The following is a 19,604-nucleotide window of genomic DNA, read 5'->3' as shown; positions in this document are numbered from 1 at the left end:
AGCACAAAAGAATTTCAGATGGGGGGTCCGCGGCCAAATACATATCATTTTGGGGTGTCCTTGACATGAAAACTACTGCTATAAGCAACGTGTTGTGTGCTTGTAGATTGGCTATAATATATCAAAACAATTTATAGGCATTCATTCCGGGTAGGTGGGTAAACTGTACTTGTTAAGGGCCGTGAACAGAGCCAGCATTCATTTGCACGCAGGTATCCTTCCCAGTCTCTCCTGCCTCCCTCTTAACTTACTGCCGTTCACCACCGTGATCTCTATCTCTCTCTCTCTCTCTCTCTCTCTCTCTCTCTCTCTCTCTCTCTCTCTTCTCTCTCTCTCGTCTCTCTCTCCTCTCTCTCTCTCTCTCTCTCTCTCTCTCTCTCTCTCTCTCTCTCCTCTCTCTCTCTCTCTCTCTCTCTCTCTCTCTCTCTCTCATCTCTCTCTCTCTCTCTCTCTCTCTCTCTCTCTCTCTCTCTCTCTCTCTCTCTCTCTCTCTCTCTCTCTCTCTCTCTCTCTCTCTCACACAAAGAGAAATACATACATATTCCAGTCAAATGGAATAATTCCCGCGAGCCCTCCCTCCCTCTCTCTACAAACAGAGAGAACATGAATACACAGATGTGTAGATAGGGATCAGGGACCCATGGTAGCTGATAAAGCTGAGGAAAGCATAAGACCACCACAGCACCAGCCATCATGCTCAAATCCCCAAACTGATATCTCATATATTACATCCCGATGGCTGAATCAGCACACAGATACGTGCTTGCAAACATGAATAGATGCCCACATGCACGCACGCATGCACGCACGCATGCACGCACTCATGCACACACACACACACACACACACACACACACACACGTTTAATGAGCGAGAGCCAAAGAATATAACCCTTGTGTACTCTGTATATAAGATGTACAATAAAAATATTGAATCTGGAGAGAGAGAGAATAATGAGCTTTCACCACCAAGACCTCTCCCCCTCCCCTCTCTCTCTCTCTCTCTCTTGCTCTCTCTCTTCCAGAATAATTTACAGTTAGATAAGGGAAGCTGTACTGGAGATAACTGTCCATTATGCACTTTGTTTTAGCTGTGTGTGTGTGTGCGTGTGCGTATGTGCGTGCGCGTGCATGTGAGTTTATAGCATCTGTGGAATGCTTAGGTAGACAGGCGTGCCTGTGCACGCACTGTAACCTGCAGTAAGTCACACTGACACACCAGGAGACAACAATGCAATGAACTAACTGTCAGTTCAAATAGGCAAACAAACCGCAGCAAGTCACAGTGTGAGAATAAAATAAAAATGAGCTCAGGATTGTAGCTTTAGGTTCGGGTCTACCTGTGTCCCTTTTATGCCCATATATGGAGATCTCTGTATCTTTCAGTCCTTTTATTGTCCCTTGTACTGATGTCATCAGTATGGCCATATATTGGAATGCCCATATATGGGCATATTGGTTGGATCGGCGGTTCTGGACAACTGGATATCCGAAAATGGGTACCGCGCTCCCTCGAGTCCTTGCCGCTCCGTGTGCCAACTGCCACGTTTTGAAATCCAGTCGGTCCATATATGCATATGACCATATTTGGGCATAGCGGTCGGAGCTGTGGCTCTGGCCAACCAGATCTCTGTATCTGTCAGTCCCTTATGCTCTTATATAGAGATCGCTGAAGTCATCAGTATATGCCCACATATGGGCATGCCCCCTTTTGTGCCCATATATGGGGCTCGTCAGCCCCTTAAGCCAATTTAATATAAAATTATTTTTGAAGTTACACGCAAGAGAAATATCGTGCCTCCACAGAAATTGCAAATTCTACTTTCTGACCAAACACCCACGCAGACCAGAACAATCAGTAGCTGGACTACTGCGAAATGGGAAAGAATTTAATCTAAAATAATCTTCAACCTTCATATGCACCCACCACGACACCAGTGTACAAAGCCAACCTTTTTCCTTCTCATCCTGTGCCATCTGTGCCAAGGCAAAAAAAAAAGAAATGGCACCATCTGTGAATCCCTGGCAAGCTCTGTTGTGCCAGTGCCTATCATCAACCACAGTGGTAAACAGATACACAGTACAATAGACAGCAGGCCTCTCCATATGCACCAACTCTCATCATATCTGAACCTGCGTGAGCCTTGTATTTATTTAAATATAGAGTAATTTGTATTATACCTAGTATGGTATATTATTGCAAGACACTCAGCTTCAGGGATGTGCTGGGCCCCCAATTTATGTTGCCTCCGGCCGCGCGGCGAGGTCCCAAATACTAACCGATGACTAGTATATTTTTATTTATAATAAAAAAATAAACAAATGTATTATTTATAATAAAGATATACAATGAAAAATGGACAATAAGGATAAAATACTGGAGGTAATGTGGGCCGGTGCTACTCAAGGATTGGCCATTTCAGATGAGAGACAAGCCAGTGGGCCAATTACATGAGTTATATTTACTTTTTGGGCCACCCAGACCCTTTTTTTCCTTTTTTTTTCCCCGGCCGGCCTGGTCGGCCTGGAATGGCGCGGACGTTCTGGAATAGTCCCAAATTTCCCAGTGGCCAGCACATCCCAGCTCATATATGAAGTCAATCCTGGTGTAGAGGCAACTGCTCTAGAGTCTGTAGATAAGTGCGGGGTGGACTGGGTTTGAGCACTGTGCAAGGTTAGAGCGATAAAGAGTGCTGGAGAGACAATCAAGACAGAACACAGACACAGCACTGGCATTCATTGACATCATCCCAAAAGCAAAACTGGAGAGGCAGAGGCTTCAGCTCAGATCTCTGACTTCAAGGCCTTCAAATAAAACAATGCAGCCTTCTGCAATTATTACAAGGTTGGTTTGTTTGTTTATTTTGTTTGGGGTTGTGTGAAATATTTAAGCCGTCTGTGGTCGTGTGATGTTGTCACACTTACTTCATAAAAGAAAGGACCATTCCATCATCAATGAATGCCATCGTCTATTCACTGCTTTGGCCATTATCGTACATAAACATGGACCATTCTCCCATTAATAATTGCCCTTTTTCTTCAAAGGCATTACAATGTTATCAAACGTACCTGAATAATTGAGTTAATGTTGGCTCAACATTTTTGCACGGTTAATAACTCATGGATGTTTGAGCATCGTTAACCACACAGTGATACTTAGTGTGTTGGATTACCTGCCTCTAGCAAGTTTCAAGTCTCTGCAAGTTGATTTACATGTCACACTGAAATTATAGTAATCCAATGGCTTCTTTGAGAATCAAACAAAACCACGGCATGCGTTGAAAAATGGTCGGCATTACGTCAAGTTGTATTTCAAAGGGCTAAACATGCCAGACCGCCGGCATGGTCCCTAAGTTACTTTTGAATGATTCTTAAAATTGTTCAACACATTTTCTCTTATGGGGGTCCCTGCTGGTACAAAATATTTTCAGTTGGGGGACCGTGGCCAAATACACATACATTTGGGGGTCTTTAACCCATTAAAACCAGGAAAGAATCTGTGTCATTTTAGATTTTAGCGTTTTTGAAAAATCTTGAAAGTGTTTGAAAAATGTTGTTTAGAAGGCATTTGTAGATCCCCCTGGCCAGCCGGGGCGTCTGATGGAGGGGAAAGGAACTGGTTGGGTTGGAATAACGTGTTCCTTCCACGCGCTACGTCCAACCAGGGAACCTCTCCCCTGTCAGGTGACAAGAAGGTCAGTTGGCTCTCATGCATTGAAGGAGGCATGAGCTCGGCCCTGGCCTCCCTAGTTTGGCAGAGGGAAGGTAGTGCCCAGGATTACATAGAAAATTGGCACTGGATGTAAAAAAATAGGGTTACAAAATCGTGGGATAAAAATGTAAGTAAAAAAAAAAAAAAGGCATTTGTAGAATCGGCCTCTGGGTCTTAACACATTGACTGCCAATCGCGTAGATCTACGCGAACCTATTTAAAGCCGCCACGTGCCAATCGCGTAGATCTACGCGAACCGGTGTTTTTTTTATTTTTATTGAAATGAATTTTTGATCCACTTCCGTTTCCGGTAGCACCACCGGAAACGGAATTATTCGGGTTCCGTTTTTTTTCGATCGTATCCGCTTCCTGTCTGGGATCCTGTCTAAGTCGATTTTCTCGGTTGTTGTTTTTCTCCTCGCTGATCACTGTTTAGCGTTCACCGCTGTATCTTCAAGATGGCGGATGGGATTTCGAAACGGCTTTCGCTGGCCGTTTCACACACATCCCCTGTGTGTTTAGAACCAAATGAACGCGCACTTTTAACTTATTTAGCGAGGTCTGTGGCGACACGAAAAAAACAAATAACAATAAAACGCTGGCACTGGTGAGCACATTATGATATTAACCTCTGGCATGGAATGTGTTAATGGGTCAACATGAAAGTGTTTGAGAACCACAGCAGTAGAGTAGTGTGCATGCATCAACATGGTGCAATAACTACTGTATATCAGCCAAACAGCACATTTCCCGTATAGTCCATGGATTCAGATGTGAAACGCATTGACAGATGCACATGTACGCAGACACAATGAATCACAGTAATGTAGATGTGTCATGATGCTGAGCCAGCTTGACTACAGCAGGGTCCCCCCTGTGATCATGTGATGTGTAACAGGAGCAGGACTCATCTGTGAATTGCGATGATTGTCAGTGTTTGTTTGAGTTGCGAGGTGCGCAGAACAGTTTATTTTTCCACAGTACTGTCTCACACTCACACTCTCTCTCTCTCTCTCTCTCTCTGTCTCTCTATGCTGTCCTAGCAGCAGATCAGCCCTGGCGTGTCTGATATATAAATGCAGCCAAAATGTCTGCAGGGCCACTGTTTGCATCACTTCCTTCTTCCTGTTATGGTCTTCCATTATTAGGTTTTCCTAGTTTATGATTTAGCCTTCCGTTGTTATTGCATTTCAGTCAGCCAATTTTGTTCCTTAACTGGTGAGTAAAGTTGTTACAGTGCTTGAAATTATATGTTCTGTGAACCCACACAATTTACAATCTGCATGTGTGCATGTGTTCTTTCACTAACGTCACTCACTGTTTCTGTCTGGCTGACACGCACGCATGCACGCACAGCGCACACACACGCACACACACAGTTTGTGAAAGTTTTAAAGTTAAATAGTTAAATACATAATACTGTATAATTGGAAACAGAGCAGGCTTAAGTAGGAAACTGCTCCATCAGACACTACCTTTGGGGAGAAACAAGAGGAATGAATTGGTGTGGATGTGTGGACACTCTCGTCGCCTCATGACTGGGTAAATAAAACCTGCTTTTACCTGCTACTAACCCTTTCTACTCTTTTTAATAAAGTTGTGCGATGAAAGAAATCCAGAGAAACAGAGCCATCCATTTTACTATCTTGCAGCCCCGTCAGCGGGATTACCTTCAACATGGGGGTCCCTTTGGTGGTGTAATGGAAAGGGATTTGAAATTCAAGGCACTAGGGTTACAAATCAAGGGGGGGAGTGGGAGGAGTGACAAGGAGGCACAAACTGAAACAAAAAAGCCCCTTCTAGGCCAGGCTGGGAGTTTTCTGTTCTCCGTTCCAGAGATTGGACTTCAAGGACCATGCCAGTCCAATTCTGACTTGATTAGCAGAGATTGTCCCTGTCTTCTTGTGTACATAATTGTATTGCTGCATTGTATACTTTAGTAGTGGTATTACTAGGTATAAGTACATCACTGCTACACCATTCATTCTATCTAAAATTACTGCATTATTACTCTAATACAAGCCATTCAAATTATGGCTGGGTGAGATGGACATAATAAATATCACAATATCTTACAATAGATACGTAAAATCTCTGTAAGTCTGTCTGTCCGTGTGTGTGTGCGTCTGTAGTTCACCTATCTCGAGAACCATCCCTCCAACAGAGGACCTGAGAGAGTGAAGCGCTGAGTGAGTGGGAAGTCGCCGGTCAGATGAGCGGATCTCCAGATCAGAGACAGACAGACAGATGGGTACAACGGATATTACATAACCGGGTGGGGCATGCACTTCTGACTTGCATCGTTCCCGAGTAGGTTGGGCACCGGTCTAGTTTTGACAAAATAGCAATCAACTAAATACTAAATACCATATCAATAATAATTAATATTGTGGGGATGACTATTGGTGCTTTCAGAAAATATTTACACATCATTATCATAATAATCATCAATTATGCCTACGTATATAATAACTACGTGGGTATAGGCAAATTATAAAACAGAAGTGTCAGGTAAGTTCCAAAAATTGGTTCTAAACAATCTCTGATGAGAACGTCATGATTCATCTTAGAGTCATTTCCTGTGTTTTTCCTAAGGATATGTGCTTTGTCAGCTCTGATTGCTTAACTCGTTTTATCGGCTGACTACAAAAGCACTATACAAATAAAATTAATTAATTCATCTTGTATCTGTATCACATACTGTAGGTACCCCACCCCTTTAGGAAACCAGTGGCAAGTCCTGAGTCTATTAATTCCAATGGGAGATGTGAATCAAACGATGACACATTCTTTCGCCCCACATTCACAGAAGTATTGGACCCGTTTTTCACAAGCCACATATCTTCCAAACATTCTGACACTAAAACGGCATTTCTCTGGCAAATCAGGAGAAAATTTACAATGTTTGACACCTGACAGTCTTAGCAACACTCCTGTGAGATCTGGCAACAAAGATCACAGGACGTTGGATCTGACAACAAATGACCTAGCAAAATGTCAATGCCTACACCTACAGTGTCAACACTGATGGCATTTTATAACAATGAAATTAAGAATGTCAGCAAGGTGAAAATCAACATGAATCTCTCCATGAAGAGACTTTTTGGTATAGTGAGGCACAGTTGACAGTAGAGCCTGATCCAGCCATTAATTACCCTTTTTTGACGATATCAGTATCAGCAATTATGCAGCACACAAAAATAATAATTTCACCCACTGACTATTTTGTCATAATAGGTGAACATTTGGCAAAAAAATGCTAATATTCTGTGACAAAAGCAGATCTACAAACTGAGCCGCTATTTTCAGTGAAGAGATTTGGTGATGGAAAAACGGAAGGTATAGACCCCTGGGGGCCCCTGGGCAACTGAAGTAAATGGTTTGAGTTGTTAAGTGACTAGTATCTCCGCTAACATTACTCCCTAACACTGCTATCAATAAGGTTTTATGTTCTATATTTATAATGGTAATATGCTCACAGCTCACACAATGCACAGTCCACTTTCCTCTAATGTTAAAACAATGAACATGTGATTGATTTTCCCCATGTTCGACAACCATTTTCAAGATTTCAAAGTGTTATTATCATGCAGCACGTCCGTCTTGGTGAACTGTGTCATTCTCTCCCTGACAGTCTCAGCATTCAGAGCAGGCAGAGACAGCACAGAGACATGTGATTTGAAAGGGAAGTGGTGCATGTTCATTTTCCAGTAAACATGTCAGAACACAGGCCTGCCTGGTGGAGCTGCTGCCACGGCCGTGTCTTCCTATTCATCCATCAACAACAGCAGCATGCTCCTTATAGTCTAAGTGACCCTGGGAAACATCCAGCCCGCTACAACTGAATACTCATGCAATTACCTAGGACGAGCCAAATAGCTTATCTGCACAAATGCAAACAACATAAATTACAAAATAACTAAATACATTCTGACATCTGGACCACATATTAAAAACATTGTATCCTACTTTAACTGTTATATTGTAAAGGCCAATGGGTCCTTGTGAATGATAATAAGCATCTGCCTACACACGGCCCAAAGTCCGGTCAAATCAATTGTCCCTCATTGAGAAGTCCTTCTTTTCATCTGGGCCCCAATTTCACACATGGCTAATAGAGGTTCCTGTTCACTTAGGTCAAGTCATTATCCAGTGAGGGAATAGAGGACAAGGAAGGATTATAAAGCAGCGGATCCCCCTTAAGAAACAGGAGTACGGGAGGAAATATAGACTCTCCCTACTCTCTCTGTGCAGGCACTTGCATGGGAGTTGCTCTAGAGTCTAGTAGAATGTACACAGCCTCAAGTAATGAAATGTTTTGAGGAGATAAATGCATTTTACAGCAGAACTGGCAATAGCCTTTCAGGGCAACATCAAACAGAAACACAGAAGCATTTTGTGATTGTGTTGGGGGGGAAAAGAAAAACAAATCAAATCAAGTATGGTTATTGTTTTGTTTTGATCATTATCAAGAAGATCGTATCAGTCTTCGTTGGAGTTTTGGTTGGGAAATAGCTGCAGGGTACAAGGATATGATTCACTGTGAGTGAATTTTATTGTTCGAATTGTTGACCCTTGCATGAAGCCAAGCTACAGATCCAAATATGATGGGGCTATTTGAAATGTTCATATTTCACACAGAGCTGGTTTGAGAGTGCCAGATGACATCATCAGTTATAGACTTGCACCATCTTCTATCTCCTTTTCAACACATTCCAGCACACATTCCCCAAACTACACACAATAAAATTGTTCATTCAATGGGTCAATTTTTCACATTCAGAGTTAATGCTCCAGAGCGTGCTATGCAAATATTCCAATTAATTTAACACCCCTGGCTTCTAAGAAAACCTTACACAAGATTATTTTAAGAAATTCAGTGAAGGCTAGAGAGTCTGGCCTCCCAGTCCAATATCTAGCTAGCAATGGTATGTTACCGTCAGTGTCATCTTTTAAATCCCTTCTGAAAACCTACTTTTATGTCAAGGCCTTTTCGTAATATCCATCCATCTTCAACCGCTTATCCGGAGTCGGTCGCTTTTCGTAATATTTATTTTCAAATGGAAATAGTAATCTTCATAAATTCCTTTTAATGTATGAAGATTAAAATAAAGTGTGTTATAAAGCATTATGTTTACGGGTTGTCCGGTTGATCAGAAGTAGGCGGTCAAAGGTAAAGGACCTCCAAAGTCTTCATACATACAGTATACCATGAATCTCTGGGCAGAAACAGAAGGAAAAGGCAACTGGTTGGTGGAAGCATACAACCGTGATGTTTAAATACTTGATATTTCTAGTTGTTTTTTTCAAATGCATATATTATTAACTACTGTACGACACAACTTTTACACTCTTCATGAGTTTCACTTTCAATTCACCAGACATTTCTTGTTTGTGCAGACAGCTCATCATGTGTCCGGAGGTGATCATTCGGTTTCATCACGTCATATAGTGGCATGAGCTGTGATTGGCCTACTTTTGAGGGCACGGTAAAAAAAGAAAAAGGGACTGATTACTTTGCCCATCGTAGTTCCGGTATATTTAATTAAATGTGTGATACCGGTCAGAGAGAGAAATGTCTGATGTACCTTCCACCGCAAAGCCTTTGATAATGAGCACTGAGGCGTAGAACTCCTCCGGTTGTTATTCTCATCACGCTAGATGATCCAGCTACATGTAATCAGTGTTATTAGTTGAGGCTTGTATTTAGGTGGATCAGCTAAATCCGGGCAGCACCGGGTCAGGGTCTTACTCACATTAGGGAAAGAATTCCATTGCCACGGGGCATATCAGTAACGAGGCAGGGGGATCAATCGGGGGGCAGTCGGTTCAGACGTTGTGGCCTCGTCTGAGACGCCCTGGGAGAGATCTGCATAAGCCTCTTTAGGATGTCATTGGCCCGATGGGGAAAGGCCAGGATATTCAGGCGAAAGAAGGCTTTTACTGTGAACATTTTGCATTCTGTAGTAGCATGTATGTTGTAGAATGCGTCATTTAGCCAGAGGCATGTCTGGAGACAAAGGCTTTCAAAAAAAACTATCTCAAATTACTATTTATACTCACAGGATCTTCTGTTATTTAAAAACAAGTAGAACAGGGTATTATAACCTTCCATGAAAGCGATATTACCCTATATTTAGATGGCCTAGATGTAAATAAGGTAGTAAACAATTCTGAGGATGAAAACATAGGAGCTTATTTGTTTACATCTTCAGCAAATGGAAAATAGAGCTGATATATCGCTTTGGCCAATATATCGGCTATTATTTAACTTTTTTTCAGTATTAGTAATTTCTTTCAGCCAATGTTAAAATTATTTTTTCCCGCAACAGATTGTGAGGAGATGTGAGCTTGTAGAGAGACTTTTTTCTTTTTTGAATAGGGCTTAAATTAGCGTTTATTTTATTTGCTTATAAGTTAAATGTTCTCAAATAGAAACTTTCATCGAATCTAAGTTTTGGAAAGAGATTTCAAGATTTTGCACTCTCTCTTTTACAAAATATCTGTCAAAACATCGTAATAATCGGTGATCTAGGACTCTCCAAAATCGGGAATGCCATTGGTCCGGCTCTAATTGTGACATCTTCACCTCACACATTCTCTTCTGTCGCACACCCTCGGACAGTCCCTTTCATCACAATCCCCAGGACTGAGTCAGACAATACATGTCGTCGTGTTTGTGTCATTTATCTCAGTGAAATCTTGAGGTAATAAGGTAGACGGACGCCTGACATCTATCGGAGTGTTAAAGCACACATGTTGGTAGAGGTTTGGGTTGTGTAGTTACCTCGTCGAGATGCAACTCCAAATATTGGCTACATATCTTCAGTAGTTGCTCCGTAGAAAAAAAACTCCCCGTCTCCTGTCTATCCTGTCATTCAAGGGCGGACAGATTAAGTGGGAGGGGGGGTGTGAAAGGCCTCCATTAAGACAGACTGGTGACCATGTGATCCTTATGCTAATTGGTCCATAACACTGTAATCATGCATGAAGGCACACATTTCTTTCCTTCTTGCACATGTTTGATCTTCACTTCGATCCTCGTTAGGACGACAGAGATGAGGGAGGGACTAAGGAGTTGCAATTCATGTACTGGGGCTGTCGATGGATGGTTGTCATAATCACATTCTTCAGGCAAATCCTGTTCTTCTCCGCCGGGCACGCTGGCTGGCAGTTGGCCTGCACTCCCAACACCCGACAGCCAGACTGGAGTCGGCCTTACAGCTGTCCAGGCTTACATAACAAGACTGCAAGTCACCCCCCCCCGACATCCCCCCAGCCACTTTATAGTCTATCCACGATAACACCTCACTGTGGACACGATAAGACGACAGTGTTTGGATGCCCACTTAAGGTGCAGGTCTTTTTTGTTCCATTTTGTACACTCTCAATTAGTTAAATTATCACTTAGAGAATTATATCAAATGGGGTCCTTGAAATAAAAAACGTTGAGCAGCACTGACTTAAGGGACGGGCTCCTCTCATTGGGTCCACCCAGGGTAGTGCAAGTTAACGAGGTAAATGCAGTGATGTAATTACTCATTTACCACCCCCACCAGCACCACCCCCTCGCTATTGAAGTGTCGGGGTCTATGATGGAGCGAGACATGAATTAAACCTACATGAACGATGACCCAGTTTCCTCACCGTGGCTTCTCTCTTAAGGTGCTCATGGCGTCACAGCTATGGGATACAAAATGTTCCTTTCCAGAGGTGGTCAAAGAGATGGAACAGTGTCCTTGGCCATGTGCCGAGCATAACTGTGAAAATCTCTCTGGTCTTTTTGATGTACACGTTTGTTATAGCCTTTTTTCTGAAAATGGTTTTGTCGCGCACAGGACATTATATATACAGTACTGAAAGCAGAAACCTGTTCTACAAAGCTGTCATGAAGGCAAGCAGTCAGAGCACTTATGCAAACATTTATGAACACGGTACGGCGGAACACTGTTAATATGAACCCCTAAAGAAGGACAGCTAGAACCCTAACAAGGTTACGTTGGACTGGGAACATTGTTCCATGACTAAAATCTATTCATATAATAAAGAAAAGTTAGTCATAGTATCTATAATCCTCCATTTCTTTTTTAAATGTATTCTTCAGAGACAGCATGGCGGACTCATATGGGTCTTCGACTCTCCGTGCAACTTCAGAGAGAGACACATGCGCGCGCACACGCACACACACACACAATCATACACACACACGTAGATGAGTTGTCTGCCAGAATTTCACTGCTGTCATTCAAGCTGTTCAATCTTACAGCCACCCTTGAACATTACATCATATGGACCATTTCAGCTGGTCTCGGCTCCAGCTTCAGTGCATGGGGAAAGTTTTCAGGTCTCTACTCTGAATCCACAGAGGTGTGTCTACACGGAGGCCTAATTCATCATTAGCTGTGTGTCTGTGTCGTACACAGAAAAGAGCAGATCTACACGCTCACACCGCACCGCATCATGACGCGTTGTGAGCTTGTAGATCGTGCCCGTTGTATTAATAGTGCCAACTGCACCTAAATAATAGTTAGGATGGGTGAATGCAGAGTACAAATTTTACGTATGTGCAAATCTACAGTGAAAAGAGACACCCCAAAGGAGTGGGGCTATTTCTGGCACACAACACAGTGCAAGTATAGGCCTATAAATCAGACATCACGTTAGAAAGACTACAGCAACATTGAACGAGGGGCACGATATCCCAGCACACTGTGCTTAGCAGGCACCACAGGAGAGCTGTGTGTAATAATATGATCACACTAACATGGCACTGAGACAGTCAGCTTTTAAAGAGCTGAGATCAGTCATGTTTAGACAGCCTGATCCCCTGAAGCATTCCTGTCATATTATTCTTCTAAACTTGAGTGAATTAGACTGGACGGTCTGGAGGAAGATGAGGGCCTTGTGGCCTCTGTCCCGTTTGATACTCCAAATGTTCCAAAGAACAGGCATATTGATTCCAAAGAACAGACACGGTCAACACTGGGAGCAGTAAGGTAACTACTGGTAGCATAAGAACCCCATGGTCTAAACTGGAGGATACGAAAATACGGAGTAATATCTCATAAGGGTACATTTTTACACTGCATACTCCTGCCACTACATCACTAGATGTAGTGGCTAGAATACTTTATTGGCGGTTGGACTATACACAAAAAAAGCTGTAGCTTGTTTCCATTGTGGTCCACCTTGAGACAACAACACGCAACATACTGCACAAACAACCATGAAACATAGGAAAATGTATACTTATATATAAAGTTCCTAATATATAGAGTTGGGAGCAATACATATAGGACAAGAGGTACCCTAAGAGAAGAATCCAAAGCAGATGGAGCTATCCGGGGTAGGGATCTAACTATGACCAAGTTAGTGTTAAGATGGAGCCATTATATGATTTGAGGTCATTCTTAAATCTTGCAAGAGCATTTAGGGATTTCAGGGCTGAAGGGAGGGCATTCCACACCGGTTCTCAAACTGTGGGCCGGGGCCCACTGCTGGGCCGCAAGGGTATTGCAACTGGGCCCCCAAATAACTGGCAAAACACTTTTAATGATAATATGACCATTAATATTAAAAAGTGATACCAATAAATAAGAACTTAAAGTATACTACGTAGGCTCCATTGATCCAAGGTGGAAAACAGTCGATTGATTGATCATTAAAATAAGCAAGCTTTGAAAATGCACACAAATCCACCCATCAGACCATTACACGGCAGCCGATGGCCACAAATTCACACAAAAGAAGTTTTTCAAGTGGGCCCTGGTCCATAAAAGGCTGAGAACCACCTAGGGATGGGACGATATGAACATTTCATGTTACGATTATTGTGACCAAAATAATTGCGATTTATCGATTTCATCTCGATAATCAAAATATGCTTAAAACTCTTAAAATGCCACTTTTGCTAACCACTTGAACCCCAGCATCCACATTCTGGGGTGAACGTTTGCCAACATTAGCCGATCTACAAGCTCACAACGCGTCGCAGTTGTGAGCTTGTAGATCGGCTATTTTTGGCAAAGAGATCTGGTAGAGAGTGGAAAAAAAAGACTGTATCCAGTACGTTCGTTACAGGTCCGTTTTACCAATTATAGAGGGTTTAAGTGATACCGGATGTCTATGCAGCTCGGCAAAGGTGAATTGATCCCAGTGTACGATGGAGGACAATTTCACGATAAAAAAAAATCTCTGCCATGCGATTATTGGGAGCGTTTTTTTAATCACGATGAACAATATAATAACGATTATCGTCCCACCCCCACACTGCACTATACATTATGTGGGTACATGCACAGCACATGTGTGTAGGCAACATGTGCGCACACACACGTTTCTGGGAGGCAGCAGGCTGTCTGTTCACCCACCCACATGCCGGGAATCCAATAATGGGGGGAAAGGGAGAATTTTCCTGGGTTTATGTGGCGGTTGCCTAGCAAACTGGCACAGTGACACGCAGTGATATAGAATGCCACTCTCCAGTGTGTCTCTCACCTACACATACTTCAAACTCCACCAATGGGAATCCAAGGTCATTTCTGTTCAGCTAATGAAATAGACAATGCATCCTCATGCATAAAAGGGTAAAGAAACCGGATAACATCCTGAGAGATCTGTTAAGCTACTTTTGTTTACATCACCATTATTCTAAGTGGTTGAGCAAATGAGCATTATAGTGTGAATTAGCATTACTTGAGGCTACTAATTAAAGGTAGGCTATAGTCTAAGCCAAGGTGCACCAGTATTTGGAGGTGTCCATGACCGCCCTCCCCCGCACGCACACACACACACACACACACACACACACACACACACACACACACATATATATATATATATATATATAGGTGTGCCCTGGGATCTTTTGGCTATGCCAGGTGTACCTTGGCACCTAAAAGGTGCCAAGGCACCTTAGACTCGACTCTAAGGTGCACCAGTATTTGGAGGTGTGCATGACCTCCTCCCCCGCACATCCACCCACACACCCACCCACACACACCCAGACACACACACACACACACACACACACACACACTTTTGGCATTATTTTTTGGGCAATCAATGCTGCATGGCCTAGTGCCAATTTGCCAAAGTTTTCTACAGAGGAGTGTAATAGCTAGCCTAGAGGTAAACCATTGGGAGGACCTTTAGCCCATTGCACCGGCTTTGATGTGCAATGGGCAGAAGCAGCAGCTGGCAACATACTAGAACAGAATGATCAGGCAGACAGCAGCAGCTTCACTGACATTACATTGTTATAACTCTATCAGACATGTCTGGACACTTGGATCCTTGTAACAATGTTGCTCCTTGTAAGGGCATGTGTCATCCATGAGAAGCACATCTAAAACCAACTTCTTGTGAATGAAAGTAAGTCAATTAAAGAGTGTACATTTAATTGCTATATAGGTTTAACACTCAAGGTGTTGCGTTGCAAAGCTTTTATTATTATTTTGCATGCATGTTATCATCACCCCTGGTGGTCTGTCACCTTGATCACTCAAGAAGAGAATGCCTATATCAACCAACCTTCATAATGCCGCAAGGTGTGTTTATTCCTCCATGACTTCGATCAGCGGAATTATCACGGCTCCTACCGCCAATCCTGGGGCTGCCGTGGTCCTTATATCGTCCATTGGTATAAACTCCTTCGGCCCCATAGACCGGGTGCCCGGCACCACCAAGGGCAGCGGTCGAAACGTCCAAGTACGCCCGGGTGCCAGTCGCCGGCACCGCGGTGGCATCGTTGTTTAAAATCGCAATGTTTGTCGCGCCCTGAGCTGGAGGGGCGCCGATGGCAGTATCTATGAACCGTCCCGACACAGCCTCAGAAGCATGTACCCCTGCCATGATCCACCCAGCAGTGTTACAGTACAACCGTCAATGCCACAATGTGATTGCCCATTGTCTCCAAGCAGAGGACTCGTTTAACAGTCTGCGGACGTTTAGGGGTCGCTTTCATGGGCTCATCATCATCACCAGCACATCATCAGGGCGCGTGTATAAGGACCTGAGGCTCACGGCGAGGTTGAAAAATGTGCAGCTGATCAAACTCTTCCAGTCCTGCTCGATCGTGAAATGAGCAGATGGCGTCCCCGGGATCCAGATTAGCTTTCCGCGCACGTCCAGACGAACCCTTAAGACGAAATACTGTCTTTCAGTGCCTTATGATAAAAAGGCACCAATGTCTCTTCTGTTGGTATAGCTCACACTTTCGTCTCTCTTGAGCTCCCTACAGCATGTAGCGCCCATGTTGTGCAGCGCGTCCAGTTCTGGTGACTCTCCTCCACGGAACGCATTGCTTGCTTGGCCGGCTGGACCACTCACTGCTTGTGAATGCACTGCGAGCGCTTCTCCCCCCACGTGCATCCGCGGGATAAATTCAAGACCGTGCGCGCGCGCAAGATTTCACAATTATTTGCCGGTGCACACGCGCGCTCACGCACAAACACACACAACAGCACACGAGTCACGACGCTGCCACTGACACGACACGCACGCAACAGAGTTGAAGAAGTCAATTAGACTCACTCACTGAGCAGATTTAAAACGGCTCCATTGCATGCTGTCCATTCAGCTCAAGGACACAGTTCAATTTAACTTGATATGAACCCTAGTTATGTTGACAGGCGCATGGAGCTCTATTATTGTTTGTATATATAGGCTATCATACGTTTTGATGACATGATTGACCTCATTCATCTATGGAAGGTCACACTTGTCTGTTTAGGGGGAGTTTATGGACCATAGGGAGGATGAGAGAGTGATGACAGCTGAAGATGCTCACTTGTCGTGGGAAATGTCCCTGTCCCTCCCTATAGTCCAATTAGGGATGTTCCCACGATATTGGCAGGCACAGGGCTCATTATCCTTGAGATATGAGAGGTGTTTTGATGCTTATCGTGTTCATTCATCCATTGTAAGCATCACTTAATTTCTTAATTTTCTATGCTCTATATAACATTAATGGCCTATTCAAGCCCATTCCAGGTTGTGAATCAGCTTGTGGAGGAGGTTGAGATTTATTGCCCTTTCTCTCTCTCTAAATAAAGGGGGATTTGAAGATTTATCAAGGACAAAAGCTTTTGTTCACCAGTACTTGTTGCACCTCCCCTTTATATACCCAATATTTAGGTTGGCAATTAATGTCATCTAACAAATAGAAAGATGTCACAATACCAAGAACTGGCGGAGCCAAATGCAGACACAGACACAGAACAAAAGTTCAAGGGTGTTTAACACAAACCGGGAATGAGCGGGGCAAGGTGTCAGACAGAGCCGAGCAACTGGCAGGCAAGTGGGCAGGTGAGTGAGATCTGAGGCAGAGGAGAGGAGAATGAATATACAAGCACAAATCCAACAGGCAAAAACCTCCAAGAATAGCAAAAGAGCACATGACAAGGGAACACTGAAGTTCATAAAGAACAAACACTAGAGAGAGACCATAATACTGAAGCGTCTACTACCACAGCAGGTTGTTCAATGATCTGAGGATGAGTGGAGTGAAGAGCTAGGTTTGAAAATACTGGGAGACAGAAATACTGTCTGATGAACTGATGGCAGGCAGGCGTGTTGACTGGCGAGGCTGGGCGAGCATGAGGAGACTGGGAACAGGTGAGCCAAGATGGTTAATTGCAGCCAAACCTACGCCCACACATACGCCCACACAGAGCACAGACACTGACAACACATACAAAGAAAACACACAGCACTGCCTGGGACTGTGACAACAGAACCATGAAAATTAGCAACATTCATTCATTCTCACACATGCACGCAGCCACGCACACGTACACGCATGCACACACGCATGTACACGCACACACACACAATATACTACTTCACTTGCAGACAGAAGACCTCCTCCTAGAAGGGTATGGTATCTCTGTTGTGAGAACAGTAATGTAGGCTACTGTAGAATGAATCCCTCAACTCAGCCCATACGTCAAGCCAACTCACACCATCAGGCAAATAGTTCAAGTTCATGACGAGTCATGAGCAATAACCAGAGATAATATAGACCCATTTATAATCCCACTGAGGGTGCAAATCAATATATAATATAGAACCATATACCATATAATGAGATGTTAATTAGGCTAAAGGCAATGCCACAACTTAATTAAGACAATAAAAACAGCATGGCATGGAGAATGAGCTGACGGCAGAGCCTGCCAAAGCCAAAGGCATGCTGGGAGACAACAAGCTTAATGACAACCAAAATAGGGACTTAAAAGCCCATAATTGCATAATGGTACACCTGTACCAGAATCAAGGTTTACAGGTGTAAAACAGTGGGTGAAATTCGTTTTTGTGCAAGCACCATCGTTTTTGTTATTTCCATAAAAAAAGAAAGGGAAGAAGAAGAAGGGAGGCAAGGGGGAAGAGAGATCAATCAATAAAAAACAGCACATTTGCACATGATCTGCACATTTAGTGCAGATCATAGTACCTGAGGTAAGACATAAGAAGGTGCGGTAAGTACAGTACCTGAGGTAAGACATAAAGGTGCCGTGCGTGAGCATAACAGCAGATATATACTGTACATGATATGCTATAGGACGTTAGTTAAGGTGCGAGAAAAAACAAAAGACAGTTGTACATGGGATTAAGGTGTAAAGTGTCAGTGCGTGTCGACCGCATAGTCCCCATAAGGTAACTGTCTCCCTGGTATAATCCACAGGTAGGCCCAAGAAGAAAAGTAAAAGTCTAAGACCAGCCTGACGACAGGCGGTGATCATGCCTTGTTCAGCAGTCTGACGGTAGCCAGGTGGAACCTGTGCATGAACCTGGTGGTGTTGCCCCTTATACTGCGGTATAGGCCTCTTTTGCCCGGTCGTTGTTGGGGTTTGAACAGTTTGTGGCTGGGGTGGTGCTTGTCCTTGATGATGCGCTGGGCTTTGACTACACACCGCTTCTTGTACAGCTCCTGGAGCGCGGGGAGCTCGCCTCCCATTATGCACTCGCTTACGCTTATGATCGCTTTGGGTTTTTCCTTTCTCGGGCAGTACAGTTTCCGTATCAGGCCGTAACACAGACTGATAGAAAGCCTTCAACTGAGCTGTTGTACTGCCTGAGGTCAGATCCTGTGTCCTACTCCGAACTTCTTCAGGCGGCGAAGCCAGTACAGTCGCTGCTGAGCCTTTTTCCTCACGTGTGTGGTGTGTCTCTCCCATTTGAGCTCCTCCTCTCTGACCCTTTCCACTGCAGCTCCATCGATGAGGATGGGCGCATGATCTCTCCGTGGCCTCCTGAAGTCCACGATCAGCTCCTTGGTCTTATTTTTTTTTTAAAGATATTTTTGGGGCTTTTTATGCCTTTATTTGACAAGACGGTAGGCTGACAGGAAATGGGGAGGTGACACACAGCAAAGGTCGGATTGCCAGCGTATGTGGTATGCGCCTGGACCGCTAGGCCAGCGGGCTCCCCTCCTTGGTCTTTTTGATGTTAAGGGTTAAGAGTTGACAGGAAGTAGAGACACCTGATTCGGATGCCATCAATGCATTGAATGGGACATTATCACGTTGAATCAGACCATTGAATGGGCAAAGTAGGCGACATACTGACCTATACCCGCGATTTATCAGACCATTCATTGGGTGTAATCAGGGCTCAGCACGCATCCCTGGGGTGCTCCAGTGTTGAGGGTCAGGGGGTCAGATGTGCTGCCAATTTTCACCACCTGATGTTGGTTTGACAGGAAGTCTAGTATCCAGTCTCACATGCTTCTAGGTCTCTGAGCTCTGTGTTAAGCTTTGCTGGGTGTTGATGCTGAGCTGTAGTCCACGAACAGCAATATTGTCACCCATAGTTTACACAGCAATTTATGGGAGTCTTATGATTGTTTCAGCAAACCAGCAAACAGCAGTGGCAGATTGTGAGACCTGTGT

General features: G+C 43.8%; 1 protein-coding gene across 1 annotated transcript in view; it reads right to left on the bottom strand.

Moving 5' to 3' along the window:
* LOC308097874 (inactive phospholipase C-like protein 2) overlaps positions 1 to 16,016 on the bottom strand; it is a 98,990-nt gene extending 82,974 nt beyond the window's left edge. Inside the window, exon 1 of the mRNA XM_080445972.1 lies at positions 15,244 to 16,016. Within this exon, the coding sequence (XP_080302098.1) occupies positions 15,244 to 15,564 (321 nt within the window). The 5' untranslated portion in view covers positions 15,565 to 16,016. The remainder of the gene's footprint in view (positions 1 to 15,243) is intronic.
* Between the last annotated feature and the right edge of the window lie 3,588 nt (positions 16,017 to 19,604).

This window comes from Gymnoscopelus braueri, assembly GCF_963280865.1.
Source record: "Gymnoscopelus braueri genome assembly, chromosome: 13".
Classification (NCBI taxonomy): domain Eukaryota; kingdom Metazoa; phylum Chordata; class Actinopteri; order Myctophiformes; family Myctophidae; genus Gymnoscopelus; species Gymnoscopelus braueri.
This window is presented reverse-complemented; position numbering and strand designations above follow the sequence as displayed.